At 37.5% G+C, this 14766-nt stretch overlaps 1 protein-coding gene across 5 annotated transcripts in view; it reads right to left on the bottom strand.

Annotated features, from left to right (window-relative positions):
* The window catches only part of ppfia2 (PTPRF interacting protein alpha 2), a 197312-nt gene that overhangs the window by 65462 nt on the left and 117084 nt on the right, over positions 1-14766 (bottom strand). For all 5 annotated transcript variants that reach the window (XM_061912019.1, XM_061912018.1, XM_061912022.1 and 2 more), the window contains 3 exons: positions 7934-8035; positions 7660-7824; positions 443-517 (listed from right to left, as the gene is read on the bottom strand). In XM_061912019.1, coding sequence (XP_061768003.1) covers positions 443-517; positions 7660-7824; positions 7934-8035 — 342 coding nt within the window. The remainder of the gene's footprint in view (positions 1-442; positions 518-7659; positions 7825-7933; positions 8036-14766) is intronic.

Genomic DNA, 14766 nt, shown 5'->3' with positions numbered 1-14766 from the left:
GTTTATCTGTCAAATAAGCTCATAAAGACAGATGTTGATTATTTTTAACGAAGGCGTAACGAGGTCTGGTCGCGTCTGAGCATCATCTTCATCATCATTCATGCTGAAGATGAAAGGACGCCAACATGACACGATGAATTAATCTGTGAATTACAGTGTCTCTTTCATGTCTGGTCTTCAGGTCCTGCAGGTGGACGCGCAGGCAAAGTCTTTTCTTGTCTTTGTCACCGTCACAAATCAATTTAGCGCCCAAGCATCTGAGGTGTGGATGTGTCTATTTCCTGGAACGCCGCCAAGGTCCAGCGGGTCGTCAGTCTGAGACTGACAGGCGTACTGTTAGGTATTTGACCCCCCCCCCAACACCACTAATGGACTGTCAAACCTTCGGTCGTCCACTGACATGCCCGTCAAGGACTTAAGGGCCGACTTAACAGTCTCTTACCTCCTGATTGGCTGCTGTAAGCTCCTCCTCCAAGACGGACACCCTCTCCAATGACACCCGCAGTCGCTCCCTCACCTCAAACAAACAAACAAACAAACAAACATCTTTATTTTCATGGCTAGAGTTAATTAAATGTGCTGACTATTGCTAGCTTTAGTAATGGCAAAATTACAATAAAACATTAAAAAAAACAACCGAGTGGGAATCCATGAATTTACAAAATATTTTGGGAGAAAACTAACATTAGCTGTTGGTCCAAATTAGCATTATCCAGCAAATTGAGAACGCTAACAACAGCTAGCTATAAACAAAAACAGTTTTAAAATAAAACTTAATCAAATTGTTGTTTTTTAATAGAAAAAAAAAATATTTTTTTTTGAGGTAGACCATCGCAATGAAAAAACAACCGAGCTAGAATCCATGATATGACAAAATATTTTGGGACAAAGCTAACAGTTTTTGGTCCAAACTAGCATTAGCCAGCAAATTAGGGAAGCTAACAATAGCTAGCTATAAACAAAAAACAGTTTTGAAGTAAAACTGGTGTATCTGAAAATGGCAAAATTACAATAAAACATTAAAAAAAACAACCGAGTGGGAATCCATGAATTTACAAAATATTTTGGGAGAAAACTAACATTAGCTGTTGGTCCAAATTAGCATTATCCAGCAAATTGAGAACGCTAACAACAGCTAGCTATAAACAAAAACAGTTTTAAAATAAAACTTAATCAAATTGTTGTTGTTTTTTAATAGAAAAAAAAAATTTTTTTTTGAGGTAGACCATCGCAATGAAAAAACAACCGAGCTAGAATCCATGATATGACAAAATATTTTGGGACAAAGCTAACAGTTTTTGGTCCAAACTAGCATTAGCCAGCAAATTAAGGAAGCTAACAATAGCTAGCTATAAACAAAAACAGTTTTGAAGTAAAACTGGTGTATCTGAAAATATGTTTTTTTAAATAGAAATTCATTTTTAATTTTTCGGGTAAAGTTTGAGGTAGACCATCATAATGAAAAAACAACCAAGTGGGAATCCATGAATGACAAAATATTTTGGGACGAAACTAACATTAGCTGTTGGTCCAAACTAGCATTAGCCAGCAGATTAAGGAAGCTAACAACATCAGCAAACATTTCAAAAACAGTTTTGAAATAAAACTGGTGTTCATCAAATTATATTTGTTTTTTTTAATAGAAAAAAAATCTAAATTGTTTTGGTAAAGCTTGAGGTAAACCATCATAAGGAAAAAACAACCAAGTGGGAACCAATGAAATTACAAAATATTTTGGGACAAAACTAACATTAGCCGTTGGTCCAAACTCGCATTAGCCAGCAAATTAAGAACGCTAACAACAGATAGCTAAAACAAAAACAGTTTTTAAATAAAACGTTTTATCAAAATATGTTTTTCTTTTTAAATAGAAAAAATTTAAACAATTTTTGGTAAAATTAGAGGTAAACCATCTTAATGAAAGAAAAAAAAACAAGTAGGAATCCATGAAATTACAAAATATTTTGGGATGAAACTAATAGCTGTTGGTCCAAACTCGCATTAGCCAGAAAATTAAGGAAGCTAACAACAGATAGCTATAAACAAAAACAGTTTTGAAATAAAACTAGGTGTTCATCAAATTATGTTGGGTTTTTTTAAACAGAAAAAAATCAATTTTTTATTGTCTAAGTTTGAGGTAAACCATCATAATGAAAAAATCAACCGACTGGGAATCCATTAAATTACAAAATATTTTGGGACAAAGCTAACATTAGCTGTTGGTCCAAACTAGCATTAGCCAGCAAATTAAGAATGCTAACAACAGCTAGCTATAAACAAAAACAGTTTTAAAATAAAAGTTTTTATCAAATTAAGTTTTTCTTTTTAAATAGAAAACATTTTTTTAAAATTTGGAAAAGCTTGATATAACAATCCATGATATAACAAAATAAAACTGGTGTTTTTTTTAAATAGAAAAAAATCTCTTTTTTTTTTTGGTAAAGTTTGATGTAAACCATCATAATGAAAAAACAACCGACTGGGAAGCCATTAAATTACAAAATATTTTGGGACAAAACTAACATTAGCTGTTGGTCCAAACTAGCATTACCCAGCAAATGATAATTGCTAACAACAGCTAGCTATAAACAAAAACAGTTTTAAAACAAAACTTAATCAAATTGTTGTTGTTTTTTAATAGAAAAAAAAAAAATTTTTTTTTTGGTAAAGCTTGAGGTAAACCATCAAAATGAAAAAAAACAAAACGAGCTGAAATTCATGATATAACAAAATATTTTGGGACAAAACTAACAGTTTTTGGTCCAAACTAGAATTAGCCAGCAAATTAAGAAAGCTGTCAACAGCTAGCTATAAACAAAAACAGTTTTGAAATAAAACTGGTGTATCTCAAATTATGTTTTTTTTAAATAGAAAAATTCAAAATTTTTGGGGTAAAGTTTGAGGTAGACCATCATAATGAAAAAACAACCAAGCTGGAATCCATGATATAACAAAATATTTTGGGACAAAGCTAACAGTTTCTGGTCCAAACTAGTATTAGCCAGCAAATTAAGAAAGCTATCAACAGCTAGCTATAAACAAAAACAGTTTTGAAATAAAACTGGTGTATCTCAAATTATGTTTTTTTTAAATAGAAAAATAAATACTTTTTTTGGGGGAAAGTTTGAGGTAAACCATCATAATGAAAGAAAAAAAGACAAGTAGGAATCCATGAAATTACAAAATATTTTGGGATGAAACTAATAATAACTGTTGGTCCAAACTCACATTAGCCAGAAAATTAAGGAAGCTAACAACAGCTAGCTATAAACAAAAACAGTTTTAAAATAAAACTTAATCAAATTGTTGTTTTTTAATAGAAAAAAAAAATATTTTTTTTGAGGTAGACCATCAAAATGAAAAAACAACCGAGCAGGAATCCATGATGTAACAAATTTTTTGGGGACAAAACTAACATTAGTTTTTGGTCCAAACTAGCATTAGCCAGCAAATTAAGGAAGCTAACAACATCTAGCTATAAACAAAAACAGTTTTGAAATAAAACTGGTGTTCATCAAATATATATTTTTTTTTAAATAAAAAAATAAATACTTTTTTTGGGTGAGGTAAACCATCATAATGAAAGAAAAAAAGACAAGTAGGAATCCATGAAATTACAAAATATTTTGGGATGAAACTAATAATAACTGTTGGTCCAAACTCACATTAGCCAGAAAATTAAGGAAGCTAACAACAGCTAGCTATAAACAAAAACAGTTTTGAAATAAAACTGGTGTTCTTCAAATTATGTTTTTTTTTTTTAAATAGAAAAAAATATAATTTTTGGGGGTAAAGTTTGAGGTAAACCATCATAATGAAAAAACAAACGACTGGGAATCCATGAAATTACAAAATATTTTGGGACAAAACTAACATTAGCTTTTGGTCTAAACTAGCATCAGCCAGCTAATTAGGAATGCTAACAACAGCAAGCTATAAACAAAAACAGTTTTAAAATAAAACGTTTTTATCAAAATAAGTTTTTCTTTTTAAATAAAAAAAAAAAAATGTTGGGGGAAAAGCTTGAAGTAAACCACCATAATGAAAGACAACTGAGTGGCAAACCATGAAATTACAAAATATTTTGGGACAAAACCAATATTAGCCGTTGGTCCAAACTAGCATTAGCCAGCAAATTAAGAATGTTAACAACAGCTAACTATAAACAAAAACAGTTTTAAAATAAAACTGGTGTTCATCAAATCATGTTTTTTTTTTTTTAAATAGAAAAAAAATCCCAATTTTTTGGCAAAGCTAGCAACAACTATCAATATATAATAGAGAAAGCTAACATTCACTAACACAATATCGTTTTTTTTCCTGGCTGAAGCTAGTTAAACCACTAAAACACATTTATTTTGATTACATAAAACTACTGTTATTCTTTTAAATTATAGTACTTTTGGATAATTATAGCAACAATACTAGAGGTAAACCATCATAATGAAAAACAACAACAATAAATTATAATTGATAAAAGTATTTGGATAATAGTAGTGTTGATTTGTTAAATTATTATTCTCATTTTTCAAAAAGGCTAGCATTAGCCATCAAAACAGAATAGCCAAACTAACATCCACTATTATACTACAATATCTTAATACTGAAGCGAGAGGTAAATTATTAATGTATAATTAAAAAAAATACATTTAAAATTATCATAAATATTTGAATAAAAATGTGTATCAAATGCATTTGATATATTTAAGCTAGCATCAGTAATCCAGACGAAATGAGTGTTGTGAAAAGTTCAATTATGTTTGTTATAAATAATAGTTTTGAGATAAATGTTTAGTGGTTGCGGGGGGTGTATATTGTAGCGTCCCGGAAGAGTTAGTGCTGCAAGGGATTGTGGGTATTTCTTCTGTTGTGTTACGGTGCAGATGTTCTCCCGAAATGTGTGTCATTCTTGTTTAGTGTGCGTTCACAGTGTGGCGCATATTTGTAACAGTGTTAATGTTGTTTAAACGGGCACCCTCAGTGTGACCTGTATGGCTGTTGACCAAGTATATTTTAAGTGACTGTGCCGGCGAAGCAGACGTGACGACAGGTTGTAGAGGACGCTAAAAACAGTGCCGATAAAGTACGCCCCAATATTGTTGTCCGGGTGTAAATCGAGAGAAAGTCGGGAGAATGGTTGCCCCGGGAGATTTTCGGGAGGAGCACTGAAATTCGTGAGTCTCCCGGAAAAATTGTGAGGGTTGGCAAGTGTGGGTACTGCAGACCTATTTAAATGACGCTCGCTTGTAATAAAGCAACTTTTTGTTCAGCAAAGCGTGTCCGACGTCTCTTTTGATCCAGCTATGCAGCCGTGTAGCCCTTCTGCCCTGGAGGGGGCGACAAGACCACAAATACATTTCAACAGTTTTTGGATAACATTTCTGTTAATCCATTAAATGAAAGTGGCTTTTTGAGGGGTGATAAACACGTTTTAGTTTTGATTGATTGAAACTTTTATGAGTAGATTACACAGTTCAGTACATATTCCGAACAATTGACCACTAAATGGTAACACCCCAATACGTTTTTCAACTTGTTTAAGTCGGGATCCACGATAATCAATTCCTGGAAAGTTCATGTATTTGGGCTAAATATAGCAGAGTTTTTCAATCTTTTTAGAGCCAAGGCGCATTTTTTGCATCCGAAAAATGCGGAGGCACACCGCCAGCAGAAATGATTCATAAACGAAACTCAATTGACAATAAAAAGTCGTTGTCGGGTATGACTTTAAAGCATAACCAAGCATGCATCACTATAGCTCTTGTCTCAAAGTCCGTGTACAGTCACCACCTGTCACATCATGCCCTGACTTATTTTGACTTTTTTGCGGTTTTCCGGTTTGTGGTGTTTTAGTTCATGTCTCGCGCTCCTATTTTGCTGGCTTTTTTGTCTTATTTTGGTATTTTCCTGTAGCAGTTTCATGTCTTCCTGCATCTACTTGGTTTTAGAAATCAAGAATATTTCACTTGTTTTTATCCTTCTTTGTGGGGACATTGTTGATTGTCATGTCATGTTCGGATGTACATTCTCTTTGCTCCACAGTAAGTCTTTGCTGTCATCCAGCATTCGGTTTTTGTTTACTTTGTAACCAGTTCAGTTTTACTTTCGTTCTGCATAGCATTCCCTAAGCTTCAATGCCTTTTCTTAAGAGCACTTACCTTTTGCTTATTTTTGGTTTAAGCATTAGACACCTTTTTACCTGCACACTGCCTCCCGCCGTTTCCCACATCTACAAAGCAATTAGCTACCGGCTGCCACCTACTGATATGGAAGTGTATTACACGTTACGCTCTAGACAGCACCGACATCATTTGCAGACTATAATTACTGCTTTGCAAAAATATTTTTAACCCAAATAGGTGAAAGTAGCTCATCTCCCACGGCACACCAGACTGTATCTCACGGCACCGTGGTTGAAAAACACTGAAATATAGCAATAGCCTTCAAGATAAAATGGCCATTATAGAAAGCGAACTGGCAAACTATCACATTTAATGTTTAAAGTTAGTGGCAAACAATTAAATGACAACTTTTTGGACGGAGCTCAAAATTGCGTTAAAATGTTAAATTTAGATAGCATTAGCAAATGAAACGGAATAGGTGTTGAAGAAAGTTCACTTCTGTTTGCTATGGAGTATTTTTCAGTTTTTGGATAAAACAAATGCAAATTCATAAAGTTGTTGCCACTATCTGATCAAAAGTGTGCTATTCCAACTACCGTATTTCCTTGAATTGCCGCCGAGTATATAGTATGCGCCTGCCTGCTTCGCAAAATAATTAGCGCATGCTTAGTATTACCGCCGGGTCAATCTTGTGACGTCACGAGTGACACTTCCTCTGTCATTATTTTCAAAATGGAGGAGGCTGATTTCAATATTTTGAAATCACATAAAGGGAAGAAGATTAAGAGCTATTCAGTAGGATTTACGGTCCAAGCTATTGAATACCGGTATGCTAAAAAGAACAGTAAGTAGGTATGTTTTATTAATATACCTGTGGAGCAGACAGTCCGACAGACAGGGCACGCCCAAGATGGCGGCAAGGAGACGGCAAGCGAGCGGACAGGAGGAGCAGAACAGCGACCTGGACTGAGGTTTTATTGAAAAATAAACAAAGTCAAACTGCTCAAGCCATGTCCTTCCTTGGAGGTCCTGGGAACCCGCAAGACGACGGCTTGAGACTGTCACAATACCGTAGCTGCGTCTGTCAAATATGAGTCATTAAATGACTCCCGCCTCCTGGTGGTAGAGGGCGCTAGTGATCCTTCTTGCGACTACTCGGCTGCAGAAGAAGTGAAATGAGTGACGTGATATGCGCTGGAGGAGGTAATAAAGGAAGATCTCCATCGAGACAGAGAGACTTTTAAAACTGAAGAAAGATAAGGAAGACTTCTATAAACAAGTTATCGATGCTTTTGATCAGAAGGAGCTGGCATGGACTTCATTTATAAGTAAAGTTAAGACCATAATAACGTTTTTTCTTATTAGCTGTGCTTTTCACGATGGTATCCTTACATCACACTCAAATTTTTACTGCATGCCTTTGGTAAGTGCCGGAGTGAGAAGAGGTTTTTAAATTAATTAGCGCCCCGGCGGCAATTCAAGGAAATACGGTAATAATAATGTTTTTGGGGGTTAAAGTGTTGACTAGTGTTTGTACCTTCTCGTCCAGGGCTTTGTGGTGCTCAAACAAGGACTTGAGGGCTTTGAGGACCTCCACCTCACTGGAGACCCCAGAGGGCGACTGGGCCTGCCTCTTGACCACCGTCATGCGCAGAGAACGCTCGTGTCGCGACACCAGACACTCCAGATGCTCCAACAGCAGCTACGATCAAAATCACATCGCTGCAATCATGGGAGTCGGAGGACTGTGCTGCTCTCGCCAAAGCTAATTAGCGTGAAAATTAAGCTGAGCAAACATGGGCGGCGCTCACCCTGGTGTTGTTCCTCTCGGCCTTTAGCTCGGAGATCTCCTCCTCCTTCTCCAGCAGCTGCTCCCTGCAGGCGTTCAGCTCCTTTGTGAGGGCCGCAAACTCCTGCCATGGAAAAAAAAAACATGTTAAAATACTTGGCCATGTACTCGTGTTTGGAATTTAAGGACTAAACTTCTAAACTGGTGGTCAGTAACCCACGGCTCTCGGGCCGCATCGGCTCTTTAGCGCCCCCCTAGTGGCTCCCAGAAACATTTTTTAAAAGTTGGGGGAAAATATAATTTTTTTGTTTTAGTATGGTTTTTGTTTGAGGACAAAGATGACACAAACGTTCCCAATTGTTTAGAAATCCCACTGTTTATTATTTTTGTGTGTATGCTTCACCGATGAGAGTATTGGGTGAACATCGTTTTGTCCTACTCATTTCGGCGGTTCTAGAACTAACCATAGTGTGGACTGTGACGCAACAGTTTGTTTACATGTCAAATCTTCCGCTCCTGCTTGGTCTCATTTTGTCCACCAAATGTTTCATGCTGTGCTTTGTTGATGTTATTGACTTGTTGGAGTGCGAATCAGGCATATTTAGGCTAGATTTATATACATATTGCATCATTATGCCACATTTGTTGGTATATTTGATCCCATTTAATTTCCTTTACTTTTATCCTCCTTGTATATAATTTAGTTTTGCATGTCTCATGACACATTATCTGTATGTAATATTGACTGCATTTCAAATAGCTATTTGTGTGCCATTTTGTTCCACACCACAGCAAACGTCACCTACAGTGGGGCAAAAAAGTATTTAGTCAGCCAGCGATTGTGCAAGTTCTCCCACTTCAAATGATGACAGAGGTCTGTAATTTTCATCATAGGTACACTTCAACTGTGAGAGACAGAATGTGGAAAAAAAATCCAGGAATTCACATTGTAGGAATTTTAAAGAATTTATTTGTAAATTATGGTGGAAAATAAGTATTTGGTCAACCATTCAAAGCTCTCACTGATGGAAGGAGGTTTTGGCTCAAAATCTCACGATACATGGCCCCATTCATTCTTTCCTTAACACTGATCAATCGTCCTGTCCCCTTAGCAGAAAAACAGCCCCAAAGCATGATGTTTCCACCCCCATGCTTCACAGTAGGTATGGTGTTCTTGGGATGCAACTCAGTATTCTTCTTCCTCCAAACACGACGAGTTGAGTTTATACAAAAAGTTCTATTTTGGTTTCATCTGACCACATGACATTCTCCCAATCCTCTGCTGTATCATCCATGTATCCATTTTGGTATAAACTCAACTGGTGGTGTTTGGAGGAAGAAGAATACTGAGTTGCATCCCAAGAACACCATACCTACTGTGAAGCATGGGGGTGGAAACATCATGCTTTGGGACTGTTTTTCTGCTAAGGGGACAGGACGATTGATCCGTGTTAAGGAAAGAATGAATGGGGCCATGTATCCTGAGATTTTGAGCCAAAACCTCCTTCCATCAGTCAGAGTTTTGAATGGTTGACCAAATACTTATTTTCCACCATAATTTACAATTAAATTCTTTAAAATTCCTACAATGTGAATTCCTGGATTTTTTTTCACATTCTGTCTCTCACAGTTGAAGTGTACCTACGATGAAAATTACAGACCTCTGTCATCATTTGAAGTGGGAGAACTTGCACAATCGCTGGCTGACTAAATACTTTTTTGCCCCACTGTAGCCTACCAAAGATTGTAGTAAATCTATTAAAAGAAGACAGTCTGCAGTTTCCTTTAAAGACCTACTGAAAGCCACTACTAGCGACCACGCAGTCTGATAGTTTATATATCAATGATGAAATATTAACATTGCAACACATGCCAATACGGCCGCTTTAGTTTACTAAATTACAATTTTAAATTTCCCGCGGAGTTTGTGACGTTATTGGTTGGAGGGGACATATTAGCCCAGCACCACTTACGGCTAAAATTAGTCTCTTTTCATCGCATAATTACACAGTATTTTGGACATCTGTGTTGCTGAATCTTTTGCAATTTGTTCAATAAATAATGGAGACAATAAAGAAAAATGCTGTTGGTTGAAAGCGGTGGATTGTAGCTGCCTTTAGCACCAAAACACAGCTGGTGTTTCTTTGTTTGTTGTGAAGCTTTAACACAGAGCGGTCAAGCGAACATGTTTCTCTACGTCAACCAGCAAGTTTTTGGATGGGGAAATTGTGATATTAAGTCGGCTCTTACCGGAGACTTGAGTGGATTACGCGACCTCATCCTGCAGCTCAAGAAGGCAGCTGTGATCTTGGCTCATCGGCTTCTCTCAGAGACACTGGCGTTCACCGCAACCATCCGACTTTCAGGTATGATTTTATAATCTCACTAAAACACTATTAACACAATAAGCAGATAAGGGATTTTCCAGAATTATTCTAGTAAATGTGTCTAATTACATCTGAAACGCTCCCACTGCCGCCGCCTGGAGCCGTCTCCTTTTCTTTTTTTTTTTTTTTTAGTGCTTCACTCTAACTTTCCTCATCCACGAATCTTTCATCCTCGCTCAAATTAATGGGGAAATCATCGCTTTTTCGATCCGAATTGCTCTTACTGCTGGTGGCTCACATTATAAACAAAGTGAGAATGTGAGGAGCCCTCACACCGGTGACGTCACGTGCACATCGTCTGCTACTTCCGGTACAGGAAAGGCTTTTTTAATTCGCGACCAAAAGTTGCGAACTTTATCGTCGATGTTCTCTACTAAATCCTTTCAGCAAAAATATGGCAATATCGCGAAATGATCAAGTATGACACATAGAATGGACCTGCTATCCCCGTTTAAATAAGAAAATCTCATTTCAGTAGGCCTTTAACTTGGAAACACACATCTACACTTTTGGCCATTAAAAGCCAGTCATCTCCAGGGGTGATCTCACCTTCTAAGTACCCTCTGTTTTGTGAAAGTGTGTAGAATAAATATTACATTTAAACATTCATGTCCATGAAGATTTGCATCAGCCTGCCTATTAGTCATTTGATAGTCGGCTATTATAGCTAATACAGACACTTATGTCATGTGTTGCCTTCATTATCAATCAATCAATGATTATTTATATAGCCCTAAATCACTAGTGTCTCAAAGGGCTGTACAAACCACTACGACATCCTCGGTAGAGCCCACATAAGGGCAAGGAAAACTCACACCCAGTGGGACGTCAGTGACAATGATGACTATGAGAAACCTTGGAGAGGACTGCATATGTGGGCAACCCCTCCCCCCCCCTCTAGGGGATCTAAAGCAATGGATGTCGAGCGGGTCTAACATGATACTGTGAAAGTTCAATCCATAGTGGATCCAACACAACCGTGAGAGTCCAGTCCAAAGTGGATCCAACACATTATAAGACTTATACACAGCTTTTCATTTTTTGCGGCTTCCGAGTGATTTGTTTTTTGTATTTTTGGTCCAATATGGCTCTTTCAACATTTTGGGTGGCCGACCCCTGTTCTAAACTAAACTCAAACTAAGAAAGGGTATTCCGATGTGTATTTGTCCCTTGTAATTCAGGCATGCTGTTTTTTAGGCGACAAAACATTTAAAAAAAGTAGTTCTTGTGTCTGTTTGGGTCTGAATCACAGCCCGTTCAAACATTTACTGGATCATAATAAGCACGAGGCGTTTTTTAATATATCGTAAAACAGTGAGGCTGTTGATAAAAACAGGATGACTTCATCTTGAACAGAAAAACAGAACATCCTGACCTTTTGTTCCAGATCAAATCTTTTTAACAGTTCCCTTCAGGCCAAACCAGTTCCAAGTCCGATTTTGGCTGTTTAGTTTCACTGATGTCAAAAAAGGCGAACAGGCTTTTCTAATTCATAGCATCATTCATTTTCTTCTGATTATCCCAAAAAGCGCAAAGCTAAACTTCCCGGTCTCTGGCCGCCTCTTCCAGTTCCACCGTGGGAACACCAAGGTGTTACCAGGCCTGCTGCAAGATTTTCAATGTCCTCCAGTGTGTCCTAGGTCTACCCCGGGCACAGAACGTCTCACCAGGGAGGCGTTCCGACCGTTATTTATCAGTAGCTTTTCAACATTATGGTGGATCATCAGGAATGTATGGGTGTCTCGGAATTAGGGATGAATACTGAATTCGGTACTTTACGATAATACCTGGCACCGATTGGGTTGCCCGTTTGCCGACTCAGCTGCCAACACAGCACCTGAAGTAAAGAGAATTTAAATTATATTTATATAGTGCTTTTCTCTAGTGACTCAAGGCGCTTTACATTGTGAAACCCAAAATCTAAGTTTCATTTAAACCAGTGAGGTTGTCACTGAGAGCAGGTGGGTAAAGTGCCTTGCCCAAGGACACAACGGCAGTGATTAGGATGTCGGAAGCGGGAACCCACAAGTTGCTGGCACAGCCGCCCGACCAATTGAGAGATCACCCAAGCAGAAATTGACTAAAAAAACAATCCGACATAAATTATATAAGGCGCTACTTTTCCAAAAATGTGTCAGGTTTGTGACGACTTCGTGGCATCGTGATGTGGATGGTGCTCTTCCAAGATGCAGATCGGGCTCGGACACAACGTAGAGGTAAGAAATAATGGTTTATTTAAACTAAAAACAGGCTAAGAACAGAAACACTGGTGCTAGGTAGAAAAGGCAAACCAAAAGCGCTAGCATGGGAGCTAGGGAAACAAACAGAAACACTGCACAACAGGCAAAACAAAGAGCTACTAGCATGTGAGCTAGAAAAACAACAAGCGTGGCGAGGAAATAGCAAGTCCAAAACAGTTGACTACCAGAGAAGGGAATCTACGAAGTCATCCATTGCGTGTAGCAAAAACTTAACGAGACGAGGACGAGTAAATGAAAAAGGCAGGCTTAAATACTGAAGAAAACAATTACCAACAGGTGCGAGTCTAGAACAAGGGGCAGGTGAAACTAATAGGCAATATAAATAAGGAAGTGCAAAAACTAAGAACAGGAAGAGTCCAAAACGATCGAAAAAACACAAAAGGACTCAAAAACCAAAACCATGTATGATCCGGGCGGCGGATCATAACAAGGTTGGTGCTAATATACATTGGCTTTGCTACTGATTAGCATTTTATATTTAACACCTTCGGATTTGTATTGAAAACTACAACAAAAATCCGCATTCCAATCAAAAAGATGGTGCGTAATTAGTACACAACTTACAGTATTAATACTTTGCCGGGCGCAGCAACAGACAGCAAAGACTGAAATGACCAAGAGACCATAAACTACACACTACTGCCATCTAACTTCTTGGACTTGCAACTGAAATTGTAACTTAGTGGCATACTTTCAAATGAGACTGAGAAATGTGATAATAAAAGAAGTTGAAACAACTGGACAGCAGTTATCATAATCAGCTAATTTTTAAAAGGTTGCAATAAAAAAATGATTTTATTATTAAAGACAATTAGTATTTTTTACACACACGAAAGCACCAAAAATTGGTACGGTTGGTACCGATTTCTGGCACCTGGGAATTGGTACCGTATCGGTTCCAATTTAAACGGTACCAATCCTTACTCAGAATAGTCGATTATTTAAAGATTCAATGCTAATGCCTGATTTGACTATCAACCAGGGCTGGATGAAAAGTTGGATGATTGAATTGGATGGATATAGACCTAACTATATCAACAGGAATAATACAAGTGGAGGTGGAGTAGCAATGTGGAAAAAACAACTGAACTATGAAGTTGTTAAAAACAAGTCTCTTGCTATTGATAACCTATTAGACTGCATCACGGTGGTAGAAATTTGTCAGGAAAAGAGTAAAAATGTGTTAGTAAGCTGCATATATAGACCACCAAAGTCAAGTATAGTGACTTTGCAAAGCAACTTTGACAGATAACCAAAAATTATTTATGTGGAGACTTGAACATTGATCTTCTGAACGCAAATAAGATAAAGCCAATTGTTGACTTCAGAAACACAATGAACAGTAAGAGCCTAAACCCAAGAAAATACTGCACAGTACCACTTAAAAAGACAATATATTCACTAATGACTTTAATAACAATAGAAAAAGTGGTTTGTTTATCACCGATCATCTTTCAGTCTTCACAATATACAATGAGAACTTTAGAGAGACAAAAATGATATTAATAAATCATACAGAAGATTACAAATTATGGCCTTTAAGAATGATTTAAAATAACAAACATGGAAGTATATAGTACAACTTATGTGAATAAAGCTTATGTCATCTTTTTAAATATCTACAAAACCCAAAACCAGTAAATGTCAGGCTGGCCACTGACTGTGTTTTAGTTTTTCCTTTGTGTGTTTAGTATTTCCTGTTTTTAGTTCCTGTCAGCACTCTTATCTTGTCTGTTTCCTGTTTTTTTTCCCTGTGCGCTGTTTTCCCCTCAGCTGCGGCTGATTGGCACCTGGCCACACCTGGTGTCAATCAGCCCACTCCTATTTTACCTGCTTTGTTCCTCCAGTCAGTGCTGGATTATTGTCGCTCTTGTCGTTGCTACCTGTAGTGTCATGTCGTAATCATATCGTGTCAATGCAGCTTTGCGGTAAGCTATATTTGATAGTGCTTTGTAGCTTATTGTCTGTTGTTCCCTGCTTCCAAGTTTGTTTTCATATTATAAGTACGACTTCTGTTTCTTGCTCGATAACTGCTAGCTTCCACGCTATATAGCCCGGTTGGTAGAGCGACCGTGTCAGCAACTTCAGGGTTGCATGTTTGATCCCCGCTTGCGCCATCCTAGTCACTGCCGTTGTGTCCTTGGGCAAGACACTTTACCCACATGCTCCCAGTGCCACCCACACTGGTTTAAATGTAACTTAGATAT

The sequence above is a fragment of the Nerophis ophidion genome, linkage group LG10 (assembly GCF_033978795.1).
Source record: "Nerophis ophidion isolate RoL-2023_Sa linkage group LG10, RoL_Noph_v1.0, whole genome shotgun sequence".
NCBI lineage: Eukaryota > Metazoa > Chordata > Actinopteri > Syngnathiformes > Syngnathidae > Nerophis > Nerophis ophidion.
This window is presented reverse-complemented; position numbering and strand designations above follow the sequence as displayed.